The sequence below is a fragment of the Myotis yumanensis genome, unplaced genomic scaffold (genome assembly GCF_028538775.1).
Source record: "Myotis yumanensis isolate MYYU_CA2020_CCGP unplaced genomic scaffold, mMyoYum1.0.hap1 SCAF_14, whole genome shotgun sequence".
Taxonomy (NCBI): domain Eukaryota; kingdom Metazoa; phylum Chordata; class Mammalia; order Chiroptera; family Vespertilionidae; genus Myotis; species Myotis yumanensis.
In genome coordinates, this window is record NW_027223765.1 from 26,675,919 (window position 1) to 26,694,637 (window position 18,719).

The following is an 18,719-nucleotide window of genomic DNA, read 5'->3' on the forward strand; positions in this document are numbered from 1 at the left end:
ATAAGGGCAGCATCACTGTCTCACTCCCCGCCCCTCCCACCACTCCATGCACATCCCTCTGGTATCCCACCCTGTTTGGGAGGTGACAGCTTAGGTGGTTCAAGCTGGATGGTCTTAAAGACCTTGGAGCTCAGCCTCGTCCCTGCTCAGAGCCCCACACCATATCCATCAGGGGGAAGCTGGGCTGGAGGTAAGGCCCGTGCTCATCCACTGCTCTGAAGTGCTAAGAGGATAACTAGATGGGTAAATGGCTTCTCCAGCACATCTCTCAATCACTCGTCAAGGAAAAAGGATACTCCCTTCTTTACTTTTCTCCTGAACATTCTCCATTCCAGGCAGAGCCGACGCCACACGTCGAAAGAGCTGGAGACAGGGGGAGATGCAGCATGAGCCCCCCACACCCCTCTTTCCCTCCTGCTCACACTGGGTCTCCACCCTCTTGCCTCTATTCACCCTGCCCTTGGGCTTCACTGTCCTATCTGACCCACCGACTTCTCTCTCCCCCATCCCTGGTGCCTCTCACCCAGTAGGCTGGCCAGGGGTCACGAGGAGCTGAGCTTGGGTCATGGTGTCTGAAAGGGACCTATCCCAGTGCAGATAATGACCTAGAACCTGGGAGACAGCCCTGAGGAGGGATTCTGTCCCGCTGCCCATGTAGGGATCAGGTGTGGGGAACCAATTTCCCTCCTGCCCTTGAGACAAATGAGCCTCTCAGGGAATCCTGCACGTTCATGGGTGTCGAGGCAGCTGGGCACTGGGAGCCAGGGCCACCCAGTCACAGCAGAGAGACTTTTCTGAGAGAAGAACACAGGAGCATGCACGTGATATTGTGGGTTTGTCTGGGTATGGCCGTGTGATGTGTATACTGTGTGGAGTATGTGTGGTGTGGTGTGTGGTGTCTGTGTGTGTGTGTGCATTTGTGTAAGTGTGTGGGGGAGTGTGTGCGGTGTGTATGTGCACATGTGGGGTTTCTGTGTGTGTAAGTGTGTAAGTGCATGGGGAGAAATGTGTGGGGTGTATGTGTGCTGGGGCGGGGTGCACAGGAGTGTCAGGTAGGAGGTGACAGTAAGTACAGAGCGGAAGTACAAGGCACCAGAAGATTCTGAATGCTTCCCTTCTCCCCACGGACACCAACTGCAGGAACTCGGTGGGCTCTGGGCTTACAGCTTCTCTGAGGACAGGGTGAGTCTTAGTCCGGGGTTCAGCCAGAGCCCAGTCTTATCGGAGCACCAGGCTGGGTGAGGGCCCTGTGGAGCACCCAGGGCCAAAGGCAGTGAGGGCCTGAGTGGTGCAGCCACTGGCCTGCCGGGCAGGGTGTGGGCCCTGTGGGAGCTGCAGAAAGGGCTCTGAGTGGGGCAGGCAGGATCGGGTGAGGGTGCAGAGGGCCTGGGTCGCTCCTCTGAGCTTTCCTTTGTGGCCCTGACCCAGGCAGCCCTGCTCTGAATGTCAAAATGGTCACAGCTTCTACCAATGGCCAAGCTGACAGTTAGAAGGCAGCTCTTGGGGGTCACATGTGGGTCTCTGAGAGCAGATATGATCAGGGTTAGGGTCCAGGAGTCTGTACTGCATGGGGCCCCTCTGAACCACACAGGGTCTCAAGTGACCACACTGAACTCCTGCTCAGACCATTATGGGGCTCCAGACCATTCTAGGAAGGGAGGCATCAGTGTCTCCCTGACTCTGACCACTGCCTGCCCTCTGCGCCCCGCCCCCCAGGACTTTCCATTCAGGTGCAAAGGGCAGCAGCCAGTGTCTCCTGTATGCTGCCAGGGACAGGGATGGGTAGCTCCCTCCTCCAGGAGACCCCATAGCAGCCTGGCCTTACAATGAAGGATTCTAGGAAGGGGGTGCGAATGAATGGAGACATTGTAGTCCAATTGGGGGGGGACTGCGTCCTGGAGCTTGGGGCTCCCACTCTGTCTCTGCTCCTCTGCCACCTTCCCCACGGCCACTGGCACTGTCCACGTGGCGTGAATCTTCACCGCACCCAGGCCAATGCTGCATGGGCAGCTTGTCTAGTGTTCCCCGAGCACCAATGGGGACGGCGGGCAGAAGTGACACCCCAGCCAAGCCATGCTCCCCACTTGGTGTCCCCTCCCCCGGCCACAGGCACCCCTCCTGCCCCGCCTTTACTCATGCTGTTCCCCTTGCCCGGATATCCTCCCTCCTCGTCACCTCTCCAAGTCCTCTCCTTCTCAGAGGCAGAGGCTCCTAACCTTCTGTGAACCACAGACCCCTCTGGCAGTCTGGTGACACCTACACACGCCTTCTAAGTGTGTGACATCAATTACACCGGAGCATAAAGGAAGCCACTTAGTATTGACATACACTTCTAAGATCTTTAAAGACACAAACTAGTGACAAAGCATGAACGTGTAAAACAGCAAGAGCTGGCAGTGTGTCTAATAACCACCGTGATACTGAAGCAGCGAGGGGTGTCAGGTTCAAGATACCGTAACACACTGCAAGGCGATAAGCACACAGCCGTGATCCCTGAGTGATAAAGCCACAGCGCTGCTGCTGGGACAGGCTTGCTGCCTACACTCATCGCTGACGGTAACAACGCTACAGAGCACTCAGAAGTTAGTGCCGACAAAGCCGTGCTTTTCCCAACCCAAGACCGCTGACCTGCTGCATTGCACCACGGACTCCTTGGGAATATGGACCCTCTATGGCTCCTCTGATGATTCTGCTTCACCAGGCCTGTCCCCTCCTGAGAGCTCCAGCACACCCCAGGTGGGCTCCTTTTTCGAAGCCTGCCTGACCCTGCAACCCCTGAGCTCTGCCAAGCACAAGGCATGAACCCCTGCACCCTCATCCCCAGCCGCTAGGGAAACGGTGCTTCTTTCAGCCCCCCGGAAGCTGGTGACTGGACGCTCACACATGCTCCAGGGCCTTGTGGCTGGCTGCTGTATGGCACCTCATGATGACGTTCTCCGGACACCCCCTGAGGGCCAGTGCTCCTTCCTTCGCGCATGCGTTACCACCTCTGGGTAAGCTTGTTCCCCGGGAGGTGGGTTTATGGGCACTCTGATTGGCTACCCCAACCTAGTCACTAGCCCATTGGGGAGAGACAGAGCTGAGCCCGAGGCTGACCATGCTGGAAGCCATACGTGGGCCCTATGGACAAGCTGGGCCGGGGATCAGCACCAGGTGCATCCTACCTGCTTCACGTTGTAGCCGGTCTTCGCACTGGTCTCGATGAACATGACGCTCAGCTCCTTGGCGCGCTGCTCCCCCTCCTCAATGGTTATCTGCCTGCAGGTGAGGGAAGGGGAACATCAGCTGGGTAGAGAGCAGCCCCTGGGAGAGGTGGAGGGAACAGCCTGAGAGGAGGGGCCCACCCAGCAGGGCGGAGGAGCTGACCAGGATGAAGGGGACACAGGGCACAACAGCCCCTTCTCTCCTCCTTCTGTAGTATCTTCCCCTTGGGACACAGGCCCTGTGGCAGGTGGGTGGGGCTGTCCCATAGCTGCCTCTCCCAACAGCGGCCACGGCCAGAGACTACATGTGTAAAGTGCTGCAGGCCACATACCGCCTCTCTGGGTGGTGTCATCAGTCCTGTTTCCCGAATGAAAACACCGAGGTTAAAGGGCCTGCTCCAAGTGGCCTACTTAGCAAAGGAGCTAGGCTTCGAGCCCCATTTTTCTTCACATCAGGAGGAGGATTCTAACAAAACAGTCTCTAATTCAGATTATTCCTTAAATGGTTAGAGTATATTTCAGGAAGCCCACAATGCATGACCTTTAACCAAGCTGGGTCCCCTGAGAAAAGTGGACAAACGTATGTAAGTCAACCCTGTGCCCTGGAGCAGCCTCTTCAGAGTGTCATATCCAGACACAGCGCCAGACCCGAACTTCTGAGGTTAACACATGGGACCAGGACCTTCAGACCCACACCCACACCGGTGCGGGCATGTCCTGGGGCAGAGACATAGCACAAGCAGAAGTCGGCAGGAGCCTGCAGCTGTGTTGCTGGTTGTGGCCAGTTCCCAGACCATGCACTGCTGGGCTGGGCCAGGTGCACGGGGCTCCATGAAGACCACGCACAGAGGAGCACCCTGGAACTGCCCCTGATGGCAGTGCGAGGTGGGGCCTCAGAGATGACGAGGGCAAGGGTCTACCAGGGGCTTTCAAAGCCTCCAGCAACCTGCCGGTACCTTTCCAAGATGCATGGGAAGAGCACAGGCAGAAAGGGTGCTCGCTACCCAGGCACCCCAGAACTCCTTGTCCAGGAGGAGTTGCAGAGGCGGGGAGGGTGGGCCCAGCCTGCCAGCCCCTGATCCTACCTCTTGTCAGCCAGGTCCGTCTTGTTGCCCACCAGCATGATGATAACGTCGCTGCCCCTCTCCGTCCTGACGTCATCGATCCACTTAGAGGTCTGCTGGAAGGAGTTGAGGTCTGGAGGTGGAAAGCGGGGATAGAACTGGGAGTGAGATACAGCCCCCACCAGGAGAGGGGAAAGGTGGGAAGGGGCAGCAGGCATACCAGACCCCAGGAGGGGCTGGAGCACAGGCCACACAGGCCAGTGGGTCTGGGCCTTCCACAGGAGGCCCAGGTGGGTTTGTGGAGCTGCGGCCCCAAGGCCCTGGAGAGCCCCTGGCATTGCTGAGTCACTCTCTGGCGGAGAGAATTTACCCCGCCTGGAAGGTGACAGGGTCATGATTTGCTATGTGGACTAGTGGGAGCCTGGTGAGGGGCTGGGATGCCAGCTGACAAAGCCACAGCTGCTGGGGCAAACTTGCCCAGGGACCAGTGTCTTCTCCCACCTTGACACACAGGCACAGAAGTTGCTCTGCAGGGGTCTTTCTGGCAGCCAAGGCCAACAAGGGTGCAGAGGGGCCGGGAGCAGGGCCAACCTGCACAACCATGACTGGCGCAGGAGGGCGGGGAAGTGGAAAACACACTGTGTTCAAAGGCAACTAACCCCCCAGTGGCAGGCACCTGCCTTCCTGCATTCAGACAGTAAGAGTGGGCATGTGTATATACACACACACATGCTGCAAACTGGCTGGGGCTCCACTCGGGCCCCGGAGCCCCTGGGAGCCAGGACCCACACTCACTAGTGATGTCGTACACCACAACGGCCACTGTGGAGTCCCGGATGTAGCTGGGAATCAGGCTGCGGAACCTCTCCTGGCCCGCTGTGTCCCAGAGCTGCAGCCGCACCTGTGGCAGGGAGGGCAGGGGGTCAGCAGGGGCAGCCAGGTCCTCATGGTGGGGGTGGGGAGTGGGGAGTGGGCGAGGTCCTGGTTCTGTGATGTTGGCACTGCCAGCTCTGGGGCAGGCATGGGCTCTCAGGGGTGCCCAGCTAAGGGTCCAGGTGATAGGTCCAAAGGAGCACTCCCTGTCCTCCCTGTTCTAAAGTCAGGCACTCACCGTACGATCCTCCAAGTACATGGTTTTTGACAAGAAGTCAATTCCAATGGTTGCCTGTTAGAGAAAAGCACAGACAGGTCAAAACTGAAAAGTCTTGGGCAAAGGGGCAAAAGCTCAGTGATCCAGGTAGTGACTGCCAGAAAAATGGAGGACACCCATGCCAAATGCCAGGTGGGTCCTGCTCTGTTGTCCCTGGTTCCCACTTTCTCAACAGTGAACCTTCTGGTCCCTCTCAGAGGAAGTGAGTTTGAGCTAAATCAAGGTGAGGACAGGGTTTGTTTTGTTTGTTTTTTGTTTGTTGAGTGATATAAAAGGGCAGGGATGAGAAAACTGGGTGAGAAGGTTTCCCCAGGAACAAGGCCAGAAAGGGCCAGCTTTGGAAGAATGAACGTCATCTTGAGACTTAAGATGACTAAGGGAAAAAACAAAAAAAAATCTACCTTAAAGTTTAAGTATGGTAAGTAACCCTTCCAAAAATATTAGCTGCCCATAATTGAATTGCCTATTAAAATAAAACTCAACACCATTCAAAGGAAGGTAAGAGAATCCAAGAATCCCTACAACAATCTCCCCTACACAATAAAAAAAGGATTAGACATTGTAAGGAAGCAGGAAATTCAAGCCACAATCAAAACAACAACTCAATAGAAACAGACCCCAGATAACCCAGATATTGGATTAGCAGACAGGACTTTAAAATAACTGATATAAATGTTAAAATATAAAGGAAAAGGTGAATATGATGGGCAAATTTCAAGAAATATAAGAAAATGCTAAAAGGAAAAAAATGAAATCTTAACACTAAAAAATACAATACCTAAAATAAAAATACATTGAATTTAAGTAGGAAAGGTCAGTGAACTGAAGAGAGGCCAAAAGAAATTGTTCAAACTGAAGCACACAGAGAAAAAAGATGTAATAAAAGTGAAGACAGGATCAAGAGCTTCTAGGACAATATCAAGTGATCTGACATTACATGCAATTAGGCTCTTATAAAAAGAATAGAAGCAAAATCAGCCAAAAAATATTTTTAAAAATAACAGTCAAAAATTTTCCCAATTTGATTAGAAACACCAACCCACAGTACCAAGAAGCTCCGTGAACCTAAAACAGGATAAATACAAAGAAAACAACACCCACACATATCATAGTCAAGTTGCTAAAAACCAAAGGTAAAGAAAAAGCCTCACCAGCAGCCAGAAATAGAAAACACATTATATACAAGGAAACAATGACAAGAATGATAGCTGATTTCTCGTCAGAACAATGTAGGACAGAAGACAATGGAACAAATCTTTAAAGTTCCAAAAGAAAGAACAAGCATCATGCCAACCTAGAATTCTATAGCCAGTGAAAACTTTAACGATGAAGGCAAAACAAAAACATTTTCAGATAAGGGAAAGCTGTGATAGTTTGTAACCAGTGGGCCCTCATTATAGGACATGCTTTAGGCTGAAGGGAAATTTTAAAGATGGAAATTTAAATCTTAAAGAAGGAATACGAGCACCAGAAATGGCAAATCTATGGGTTTTATTTAAAGAACATGTGACTTGTCCTTGATCACCTCCTGCTTCCATCCATAGAATTCTCCCCTCTATTTTGCCCCTGCCACATCCTCAGCAAAAATTACTCTCAGAAGATGACCTAAAATCCTACTTTACAATAGCAGGAATAAACCACTTCAATTCCTTCCCTGGTTTTAACAATAACCGCTGTAACAAGGACTAAACATGGGAGTACTGATCATTTGCCAGCTACTGTGCTAAGTGCTGTACATGCATTATTTAATCCTGATAACCTATGTTAGGGGTTATGTTCATTAGTATTCATATGTCACTGGTAAGAAAACTGAGTACAAGAGTGCTTTCCCAGCGTCAACAGCTGGAAGTGGCAGAGCCAGGATTTAAAAAGTACAGTATTTGCACAGTTGTCTACATGTTTCTGGCTTTCTCCCTACATCCTTCCAGGCTCTAAGTACTTCTTTGCTCCTGTTCAAAGCTAGCCTCTCCTTTTTTCTTGAATATGAATTTTACTCCCTATGTCTAGTAATTTTTACTTATATCCTACACATTGTGATTAAGACTATGGATTTCTGTTTGTTCCTTTGGAAGAGCATTGGTTGAACTGTGACCAGGTGTTTCTGGGAAAGGCTGCATAGTCTAGCCCAAGCATGCCAAACTTGTGGCCCCTGGGCTGCATGCCTCGTTTATTTGGCCCGTGTTAGCCTTTGAGTTTGACATGCTTGTTCTAGCCCCTAGTGGAGAGCCATAAAGCACACTGGCATAGTAAAGGCTCTGAAACGTCCTGCTCTGAAGAAACATGAACAATTTCATGTAACCCAATGTTTCCCAAGCTTCTTTGCCCTGGGAATCTTTGTGCTTATAATTCCTCCTAACATCCTAGTGTTTCCAGAACTTCAGGAAAGGCTGACCCTCAAAGGGGTGGGTTCTAAAGGAGACCACATCCCTCTTCTAGCTTGCCTTAGAGCAGCGGTTCTGAACCTGTGGGTCGTGACCCCTTTGGGGGTCAAATGACCCTTTCACAGGGGTCGCCTAAGACCATCGGAAAACACATATATAATTACATATTGCTTTTGTGATTGATCACTATGCTTTAATTATGTTCAATTTGTAACAACGAAACTGGGGGTCACCACAACATGAGAAACTGTATTAAAGGGTCACGGCATTAGGAAGGTTGAGAACCACTGCCTTAGAGTCTTGGTCAAAGCATTCGTTCTTTGTACTTCATTTCCACTTATAAGGTATGGAGTAAATTATTATTATTATTACTTTTAAAATATATTTTTATTGATTTTAGAGAGGAAGGGAGAGGGAGAGAGAGATAGAAACACCAATGATGAGAGAGAATCACTGATCGGCTGCCTCCTGCATGCCCCCCACTGGAGATCGAGCCCGAAACCAGGGCATATGCCCTTGACCGGAATTGAACCAGGGACCCTTAAGTCCACAGGCCGATGCTCTATGCACTGAGCCAAACCAGCCAGGGCTGGAGTACATTATTCTTGCTGGTAACTAGGCCACAGGGATGTAAAGAGGATATCAGGACAAACGAACAGCAGGCTTGACTTTGGGGACTCTCCCGCCAGTCCACGGCCATCACGATCCCCTCCCCTCCTGAGCGGTGCTGCAGGAGCCTCCTGGAATGCCCTCTGGGGAGGCTGGGCTGCACTCTGCTGTGATTGGGTCACCCCAAAGCTGGCAATGCTTATTTATTCCTTTAATATCATCTTGCTGGCAAACGGTACTGCTTATGAAAAATGGCAGGCGCTTCATTTTATACAAAACACGAGGAACGTCACAAGCCCCGATTTCATAGCCACATCCACATTTATCTTCTAAAGGTGGTATTAAGCAGTGTCAACGGGGGCTCAGACACACAGTGCAGACCGTACATCACACGCCTCCATCTGCACAAAACCTTCCACTGCCTAGCAGATCCCCGAGGGAAGAGATGTTCCCTGCGGCACTTGTTGAAATCTTCTTTGCTATGTGCATTTATTATGAAGTATATTTTGCATCCACATTCTGACAAGACACAGTAATAAAGTCGGCAGCGGAAATTTGCATGGTCATTTGCATAAATTGACTCAAGACTCTCTTCTCAGGAAGAGAAGTCATGAAAAGGAGTGTATGTGTGTCTTTTTGTAGCCGTGGCCAGGCCTTGGCCCATGGCTGGGGAAGCATCCCTAAGTGGCAGAAAGCAGCTGGGCCTGACAAGCCCTGGACAATGGAGCTGCTGTTTGTGCTCCACACCACCAACCATTAGATGAGAGTATCAGGGTAAAGTCATGCAAATTAGCATGCAAATGAGGTTGGCAAAACTTAAGCATTCAGACTGGCAAGCGGGTGCTGTGGGGAAGGAGACAGCAATCACTGGAAACATGCTGGGCTGGGTCTGTCCTTGCCAGCAGCTATGTGCTCTGGGGAAGGGGATGCCAGGTACGAGGCCACAGCACAGGTCCCTCAGCTTCAAAGTCTACACAGTCCTGGTGGCCACTTTCCTCTAAATGGAGAGTGGCTCGTGCTAGTCAACACCCAACGAAATATTTGTTGATTGCTCTTTTATTTCCTGACTGTGGTCTGGAACATCAACCAAACAATATGCACCTTCCAACTTTAAATAAGGGGTTACATTTCATCAAAACCAATCAATCTGCTCATGGATCCCTGAGCAGTCTCCTGAAGGGTCACATAAAGATCCAAGTGCATGAGCCGTCTTTAATAATTAGGGCAAAAGATGCTCCAGGTGGTGGACTTTGAGGTTGTCTAAGAGCTACCTAAGTGTAGCCTACAAAGTGAATTAGGAAGGATTACTACAATATGGGGCAGAGAATTGCATCATGGGTCCATTCAACTTATGAAATGTAGCTACTGGGGACTCACCAGTAGTTACTGGCAGGGCCTGGGGAGATGCCACCCATTACCCGCTGGCAACCTCTTACTCCCTTGCTTGCCTAGAGACTGTAAAAGGGAAATTCTGCTTTCCCAGCCTCCCCAGAGGTTAAGGGTGATGATGTGACCCAATTCTGGCCAATAAGACATAAGCCACAGTCTGCTCGGAGGGAGAGGGCATTCCAGGGTAGCTCTTTCTTTCTTTTTTTAAAAATAGGTTTTTATTGATTTTAGAGAGAGAAAGAGGGAGGAAGGGAGAAGGAGAGATAGAAACATCAGTGAGAAGCATCAACATCATTTAGCTGCCTCCTGCACACCCTCTGCTGGGGACAGGGGATCGAGCCTGCAACCCTGGGCATGTGCCCTGACTGGGAATCAAACCAGCAACCTCCTGGTCCCTGGAGGACCTCCTAGTCTATGGGTCAGTGCTCAACCACTGAGCCACACCAGGCAGCTCTTGCTTTCTTTTACTGCCTTGGATGCAGATGTGCCGTCTGGAGCAGCAACAGCAAGCCTGCGTAAAGACGAGAACCCACACAGCAAGAAGGCGGAACAGCATGAGAGCAAGGGCCTGGGGTCTGACGGCATCACTGCACAGCTGTGCCACCTCAGGTCTCACCACGACTTCCTGCATCTGGGAAACCAAAGCCTTTCTTTGTTTAAGCCACTTTGTCAGCTTTCTGTACGAGGTGACTGTATTCCTAATTTATATATGCTCATCAAAAGAGAGGGAGAGAAAGGCAGCAGAGAGGAGGGAGGACAAGAAAAGGTGTCAGAGGAAGGGCAAGTCTGGACCAGGTTAATGTCTATAGGGAGCACTTGGATGACTGGCAGTGCCCTAGTGGGTCTAAGGGCAGGGTCATCTGGCCAAACTGACCAGCATTCAGGGGTATTTCACCCCTGGACCCTGTGCTCTGACCCATTGCCCCTTGCCTAACTGCACCTCCTCTTCAAGCTGAAGCACCAGGCACCTCCCCACACCCATCAGGGAAACCCCTCTCTCCTGGTTGTCTCTCCACTGCTGTGAGCTCTGCGAGGGCTCATTCATCTCCTTACAGTGGCCCATTGACAGAAAGATGCTCAGCATCTTATTTCCGAAGGCCCCATCCTTTCCTGTTCCCTGGCCCCAGCAGGGGAGGCCAGTATGCATGAGCGTGTGCATGAGCGTGTGCATGAGAGTGTGCATGAGAGTGTGCATGAGTGTGTGCATGAGAGTGTGCATGAGTGTGTGCATGAGAGTGTGCATGAGAGTGTGCATGAGAGTGTGCATGAGCGTGTGCATGAGAGTGTGCATGAGCGTGTGCATGAGAGTGTGCATGAGCGTGTGCATGAGAGTGTGCATGAGCGTGTGCATGAGAGTGTGCATGAGCGTGTGCATGAGAGTGTGCATGAGCGTGTGCATGAGAGTGTGCATGAGCGTGTGCATGAGAGTGTGCATGAGTGTGTGCATGAGCGTGTGCATGAGAGTGTGCATGAGTGTGTGCATGAGAGTGTGCATGAGTGTGTGCATGAGAGTGTGCATGAGTGTGTGCATGAGCGTGTGTTCAAGGAGGATATTCGGGTTGACCCATACGCAGGTCCCCTTTCCTCACTGATCCCCTCTTCAGGCCCACCAGCAAAGGCGATGTGGGGGCATCTTAGGTGTGGGGCTTGGCTGCCCACCCCTGGCAACCCCCAGACTAGCTGCCTGAGTCTGGCTGGACAAGGAGCAGTAGAACTTGGTGCCTCAGAAAGAGTTTAGAGCAGCCGTGGGCAAACTACGGCCCGCGGGCCGGATCCGGCCCATTTGAAATGAATAAAACTAAAAAAAAAAAAAAGACCGTACCCTTTTATGTAATGATGTTTACTTAGAATTTATATTAGTTCACACAAACACTCCATCCATGCTTTTGTTCCGGCCCTCCGGTCCAGTTTAAGAACCCATTGTGGCCCTCGAGTCAAAAAGTTTGCCCACCCCTGGTTTAGAGCATCGAACCCCACACAGGACAAAGCACCCCTGTCCACATACAGTGATTCCTGTCAAATGCCCCGCCCAGAGCCCCTAGGATGTGCTGCTGTGCCCAGCTGGAGCCCAGCTCCTCCGAAAGGCAGCCCCGCACTGTAGGGTTGAACCCTTAGGGTGGAGACAGACACTGGTCTGGGGGCTGCAGAGCAAAGGGACGGGCCACAGAGTCAATGGGCCGCAGTGAACCTAACTGCTTTATTAAATCAGCTCACAGCGTTACACAAAGAAACATCTGATTGTTTTTGTAAAACCTTGTGAGAACAGAGCGACATGCTGCCCAGACAGGGTCCTGGGGAAATGGCTTCCCCGGGTCGGATGCAGCAGGTCAAGGGCTGGAGGGGCCTGGGGGACTGGAGAGGTCCAGGATGGGAGGTGAGGTGAGGGCAGACCATTCCGAGGTCTAGGCCAGAGAGTCTGGTCCCAAGTGGGATCAGACCGAGAGGTGCTAGAGCCCAGCATTGGGTTGAAGAGTATCCCCCAAAATTCTGTCCACCTGGAACCTCAGAATGTGACCTTTCTGGAAAAAGGATCTTTGTGGATGTAATTAGTTAAGGGTCTTATGATGAAAAATCATCCTGGATTCAGGGTGGGCCTCTAAATCCAGTGACTGGTGTCCTCATGAGTAGAGAAGAGGATGCACAGAGACAAGCAGTGAAGGCCACATGGAGATGGAGGCGGGCATCAGGGCTATGAAGCCCCACACCAAGGAACGCCCACAGCTCCGGAAGCTGCACGTGGTAAGGATCCTCTCCCAGAGCCTCTGCAGGGAGCGTGGCTCTGCCACAACTTGACTACAGACTTCTAGCCTCCAGAACTGTGGAAGGATCATTCCTGTTGTTTTAAGCCACCCTGTCTCTGGTGATTTGTTGTGGCAGCCCCAGGAAGCTAATACAGACCCAGGAGCTGGAGAGGAAAGCCTCGGGCAGCACAGGCAGATTGCCAGGGGTGAGAGCGCCTCAGGCAACCGCTCCGCCTGTGAGGGCTCCGTGGACTCAGCTTCTGTCCCCTTCCCTTGGCTCCCAGGGTCCCCAGGAGTGCCCCAATGCAGGTAAAGCTCCGAATTCCTTCAGAAATGCTCCTCCACTCCGGGGAGCAGCGAGGCAAGTTCCAGCAGGCTCGGCCCCTCTCCTGGGGCAGCCCAATCGGCTAGGGGCGGGCGGTCCAGGGATGGGCCAGTGGCTCCAGCCTTGGCTATAAGTTCATCGCAATCACCTCTGAGATTTAAAAAATACTAATGACTGAGCCGGCCTGTGAATCTCCTGGCCATACCCCCTGTAAGTGCAGCCAAGCTAGAGGACCCACGAGGGACCCATGAGAAAACCTAGAGTTCGCTGCCTCCAAATCCTCTCTCCTACTCGAGTGGCCACCTGCAGAGGCCTGAGACCACCACAGGGCTCTAGCGCAGGTTTCAAGCAGGTGGTCCAAGGACCAGGCCTGCAGGTGTATTTTGTTGGCCTATGAGAGGGGAGGGGGCCTGGCCACACAGAGGGTCAAGTCTCATCACGGCACAGGTACAAGAAGGTTTCTCCCATCGCAAATTTTGAAAATAATTTCTTAGTTGGGGGCTTATACGAAAGATTTGTGGAGCTATGACTCTCACCAGGATGCTTGTCAATTTTATTTTTTTTGCTGCTTCTAGTGAGTGGATCAGATGGGGTGACGGGTGGGGTGGCAGAGGCTGGGGATGCATGTGCCAAGAGGAGAACAAGATGCATGTGTGTCGAGGGGAGGAGGCAGCAGCAGATCTGCTCTCCAGGGGCCCACAGGCTGTCAAGGTGGCATCTCCCCAGGGCCTGCCAGGAGGACAGCGCCCCTGAGAGGTCTAACAGGGGAACCCGGCTCTGCACAGCCAGGTCCTCATGGGTCCTCATGCCAGCCCCTCGGGGCCTCAGCATGTCCAGCCCCAGGCAGAGGGAGGACTGACTGCCACCCAGATGAGGCTGACCCTCCCGCCCCCCTGCCCTCCACGCAAGGCTGAGGGTGGGGTCAGATTCTATTTTCTCCTACTTTCTCTCCAAGCAAGTAAGCACTTGACAAACATCTGTTGTCAGAATGAGTGGAGGGAGGGGGCAGGAGGCAGAGCCAGAGGCACACAGGAAGGATGGGAGGGAGGGCGAGGTGACTGCTTCTGGGAACTGTCTGGGCACCTCAGCTAATGGAGGTGGGCTGGCGGCAGGCTCTGCGGGGCGGTCCTGGCTGATGGGCAGGATGTCCGTGGGGGGAGCTGGGAGTAGTCACCGTGCTGGGGACAACAAGGAACATCCCCCAGAGCCCTTGGGGATCTTGTCTACTTCCCAAATGTCTCTGCCACTGAGTTAAGAAAAGCAAACAAAATAACACTTCCCCCTTTCCATCTCCAGAGAATTCATTAAGATGAGCCTGTGTATGCATGGAATTGGAGCCCTGGCCTCCTAGCCTAATTACCATTTTAAAGGGTGTCGGAAAGAAACTCTCCCTGCTGGGAAAACAAGTCAGCAAAGCCTGCAGTGGAGGGCACTTGCTCGTCCCCCCCGCCCCCCCCCCCCTCGCTCCGCCCCCCCCCCACCCGGGCTTTCTCCCCTCTCACCACAGGGACCTGGGGCCTCCGGCCTCTCAGTCTGGTGGGGCTAAAACCAAGGCAGAGAGTGTCTCTCGGAGCCGCCACGTTGACACCAACAGGTGTTGGCATCAGCTGTGGCCAGGCCCGGTGCTGGGCCCACGAATAGTGGTGGATCCGAGGGGTCGTGGCCCCAGCCACGCCCAGAGCCCATCCAGGAGCCAGAGCACAGGGGAGCTCCTGTGGAGTCAGGAGGCTAAGAGGGCCCAGGACAACGTGATAAGGGAGAGGGTGCCATGGAGGGGGCGGAACACAGACAAACGTGCTCTGAGCTCTGATGAGTCAGAAGAACATTTCACAGCAGAGAAGGCAGGGCGTTCCGGCAGAGGTGATACCATGAGCCAAGGAGTGGGGCTGGGGCAGTGTCACTGTGTGGGGAGCAGCAAGCGAACGGGCCTCGGGACAAGCAGTGAGCAAGCGGATACTGGAGGGAGGTGGGCTGAGATTCTGAGGGACTCAAACAACATGGGGAGGAGTTGATCCATGCCAATGAGGACACCACAAAGGTCACCGTCACCATCCGCACTGCCAAGAACCCCAAGCAGCCAAGCGTCTCACTGTAGTCAATGGGACACCAACAAGAGGCATTATAAGTATCCTGGCAATTCAAAAGCTTCAAATAGAATATCCTCTCTCTCTCTCTCTCTCTCTCTCTCTCTCTCTCTCTCACACACACACACACACACACACACACTCTCACACACTCTGAATACTAGGTCAGACTCCAGAACTGCAGTCTGTTGGGATGGATCCCAAATGCAGGTCAGTGTGGTAGAACTCCCCTGTGGGGTGGCCGGGCCTCTGCTAAGGCTGTATTGGTGCAAAGCCCCGGCCTGGAAAGCACACGACAAAGGCAGTGAGGCTGAGATCACCCTCCTAAAGCCGGTGCCCTGGGCTGTGCCTATCACCCAGGGCCCCTCCCCCAGAGCCTCGTGTTCTGACCCTTCCATCAAGTCTACTAGTTCCCCAGCATTTCAGACGACTGCAGAGGAAAAGCAGGAAATTCGAGAGAGAGGCAGAGAGAGGGCTGTATCTGGGCAAAGACGATGACTAGTCCAGAGGAAGACCCAGACTGAAGAGAAGACCCTGAACTGCAATGGGCAGTGAGCTGTGCTCCGTATCCTCGGTCAGTCCAGGAAGGCAGAGGGGCCCTTACCCGGCCGTCCTCAGTGTGCCCTATATTTCCCCTGTGAGGACTCAGTGACAAAAAGACCCCATGGCCAGAACATCTGGGAGATCCTGCACACTACCCCCCACTTTCAGCACAAAACCACACATTGATGCAATCAAGGCCCTGAGAAGTCCTGCAGTAGTAAGTTGATTTCCTTTTGCTCATCAGCGTTCCCTAAATATACACAAGTACTACACTCTCCTGCCTGCCTTCTTCTCAAATAAAACCTACTAACACCCCTTGGAACTGGTACCTCACAGAACCCACGGGCTTAGAAAAATGCATTTTATTTGTCTCCGTTTTGAGGAAGAAAATATTTTTTTTCTTAAAAATAACTGAAATGATTAAAATTGGTGCCTTTTGCAAAGAGCTATAATTGTAAGGAAAATTTACTTCATTTGCACAAACCTCTCAGTCACCTGTGGTGCCAGGAAAGTGAAATGTTACTGACCCCCAAGAGCTCAGCCTTTGGGCCACCTGGAGCCACCTCTGGGCCACTGGTTGACCCCAGACCACCGTGAGAGTGAGGAGCCAGGGGTCACTCCATCCAGCCTCCTGCCCACGTAGAACAGTACACAGCCCATCACATCAACCTCTCCAGGGAAGAGAGTGCCTCAGCAACTCTGTGTGTGTATGTGTGTTTGTGCGCGCGCGTGTGTGTGCATGCCTGAGTGTGTGCACACACATGCATGAGGTCCAGCAAATATAACCATGCTCAAGGAACAAGTTCTCCTACTGCTCTTTCACCTCCATTATTTTGCATCTTGTCCATCCTCCTCCAGGTGACAACCCACCCAAGTAACCAAACCCTGTAATGGTTAGACCTGCCCATGGGCAGCAAGGTGACACAGACTGAAACGTGTCCTTTCTCTCCTGGAAAACATTTCCTTTGCTGAGGTTTGGACCTTCAGAAGGGCTGAGGGTCATTACTGGGCTGGGGCCAGGGCATAGACGGGAGGCTCCTTCAAGGCAAAACCAACGCCCTGGGCTCTGGGAACATCCTATTCTCATCTCAAGCCCAGCCTGCCCCAGAGAGAGACCAGCACAGTCTCCAGGCAACTGTCCTGGCTACAGACACCATGGGTGATGGGGAACAGGGGCTCCCAGGACCTCACCTGGTACGTGTTGTCGAAGCTGTCGTACATGAACCTCGTGATCAGAGACGTCTTTCCGACTGTAAAACAAGAAGAGAGGGGGTCAGCCACGGCATCCGAGCTAGGTTCCTTTAAACACATTTCACATGAAGACAACAGATAACAAAGAAGCCCAAAGGAAAGATGAGATGCAGAAACAGAATTGAAAGGCAGACCCTGGGAGAGGGACCCAGAGCAAGGCAGCCGAATCTACACTGGCTGGGCTGCAGGGGAGTTCTTGCCAGGCACCAAGAAGGAGGCCTGTCCCTGCCCTGTGAATTCTCACCACCCAACTCCAACATCTTCCTTGGCCCACAAGAGTGTAACTGACGCCAGAGCCATATATGAAGAATTGGAGCAAGTGCGTGCAAGACTGATGCTCCTCTCACACTGGCCATATATGAAGAATTGGAGCAAGTGCGTGCAAGACTGATGCTCCTCTCACACTGGCCTACGTTCTCCCGGACACACTGCCTAGTCATTGGCCACAGGCTGCAGTGGGGGCATGCTGTTCAGTTCTCATTCATTCAGCTTGCAGACTTCTGAGGAAGTGGCTTTCTAAGGAACCAGGCAGCAGGGGGCGTAAATGAGACATTGTCCAGTGTCTCTCAGAGGTAGGACTATTTTTTAGAAGAGTGTGCCTTGACTGTCCTTGCAGGACGGTTAGCATCCCTGGGTCTCGCTGGGTAAGTTCCAGCAGGATCACAATGACAACCCTGGATTCCCCCTCTTCACCCGCCCTCATTTGCAGATGCCCTGAGAACCACTACTAAGGCTAAGAGAACCAGGAAGTCTCTTAGGAATCCCAGAAGTGCTGCTTATCTCCCTAACTGCAGGGTTTAGCTTCTGACCTAACCCTGTGCAGGTCTCCTGGGGCCTGGCAGTGGCAGAAATACCTACTGTAGCATTTCTATCATCTGGGAGGGGAGGGGAGGACGGGGAGGAAGGAACATCTGTTAGGTCAGGCCCAGCATGTAATGCTTCTCTACACTGTCCCACCAAGTCTGCCATGGCCCAGGGAGGCTCAAAAGGGACTGGCACAGCTGAGCTTGGCTCACAGTCCCCTCTGCTCTGGCTGCCAGGAGCACACAACCCTGGTGGGAAAGCAGGAGAGCCAGCACCCAAGAGTTGTCCAATCTGCCTCTCCCCGATTCTCGGACGGGATGTCCATGGGCTCCACGTGGCAGGGTAGCTGGACACTGCCTGAATGGAGCACAGTGACCCACGGGGCTCCTCTGGGCAAGGTCCTTCTCTGAGGCCTCAGTGGTACAACATCTAACAACAAGGGCAGCCACTTCCTGTCAGCCTACAGCTGTAAAGGAAAGACAACAGTCTTCTAGCCAGAAGGAACATCTGTTGGACTGTGTTTGGGACAAATTTAGGTGCCTCCATCTTTGACCCAGAATGGGTCAACTGGATCCAAATCTTAGCTGGGGTACTGTTTAGCTCCATCATTCTGAGGTGGTCCCTGCCCCTCTGGACCTCAATGCCTCATTTGGACATAACATCAGAGACTTCAAAGGGCAGTAGTAGAAATGAAATCCTATATACTAAAGAGGTAATATGCAAATTGACCATCATGCCCTCACAAGATGGCACGCCCACATCAGGGGAGAGGCCGGCTGCTCTGTGCACCTGCCGCTGGAGTCCTCTCAGCTGTGCCGGGGGCCTCGGGTCCTCCTGCACACCCCATTGACTGAGTCTCAGGAAAGCAGGGCCGGCCAAGGTGCAGGCAATCCTCGGGAGGTGGCTGCCCAGCTGCCCAGGGCTGGCCCGAGGCTCAGGTAACTAGGGCCGGCCAAGGCTTGCGCTGCCGGCAGTGGCAGCAGCAGAAGTGTGATGGGGGCATCGCCTTCACCTGATCGCTGGGTCACCTCCTGCCCCTGAGGGCTCCTGGACTGTAGAGGGGGCAGGCCGGGCTGAGGGACCCCCTCTCCAGTGCATGAATGTTCATGCACCAGACCTCTATTGAGATAATAAAAGTGCCAGGCACACAGGAAATGCTTAACACTGAAAGGAGG

The 18,719-nt window shown here is 52.8% G+C and overlaps 1 protein-coding gene across 1 annotated transcript in view; it reads right to left on the reverse strand.

The window, feature by feature from the left end:
- The window catches only part of RAB6B (RAB6B, member RAS oncogene family), a 49,576-nt gene that overhangs the window by 6,552 nt on the left and 24,305 nt on the right, over window positions 1-18,719 (reverse strand). The window contains exons 2-7 of the mRNA XM_070433432.1: window positions 16,681-16,739; window positions 5,379-5,432; window positions 5,063-5,168; window positions 4,289-4,400; window positions 3,165-3,258; window positions 297-363 (exon numbers count right to left, since the gene is read on the reverse strand). Of these exons, the coding sequence (XP_070289533.1) occupies window positions 297-363; window positions 3,165-3,258; window positions 4,289-4,400; window positions 5,063-5,168; window positions 5,379-5,432; window positions 16,681-16,739 (492 nt within the window). The remainder of the gene's footprint in view (window positions 1-296; window positions 364-3,164; window positions 3,259-4,288; window positions 4,401-5,062; window positions 5,169-5,378; window positions 5,433-16,680; window positions 16,740-18,719) is intronic.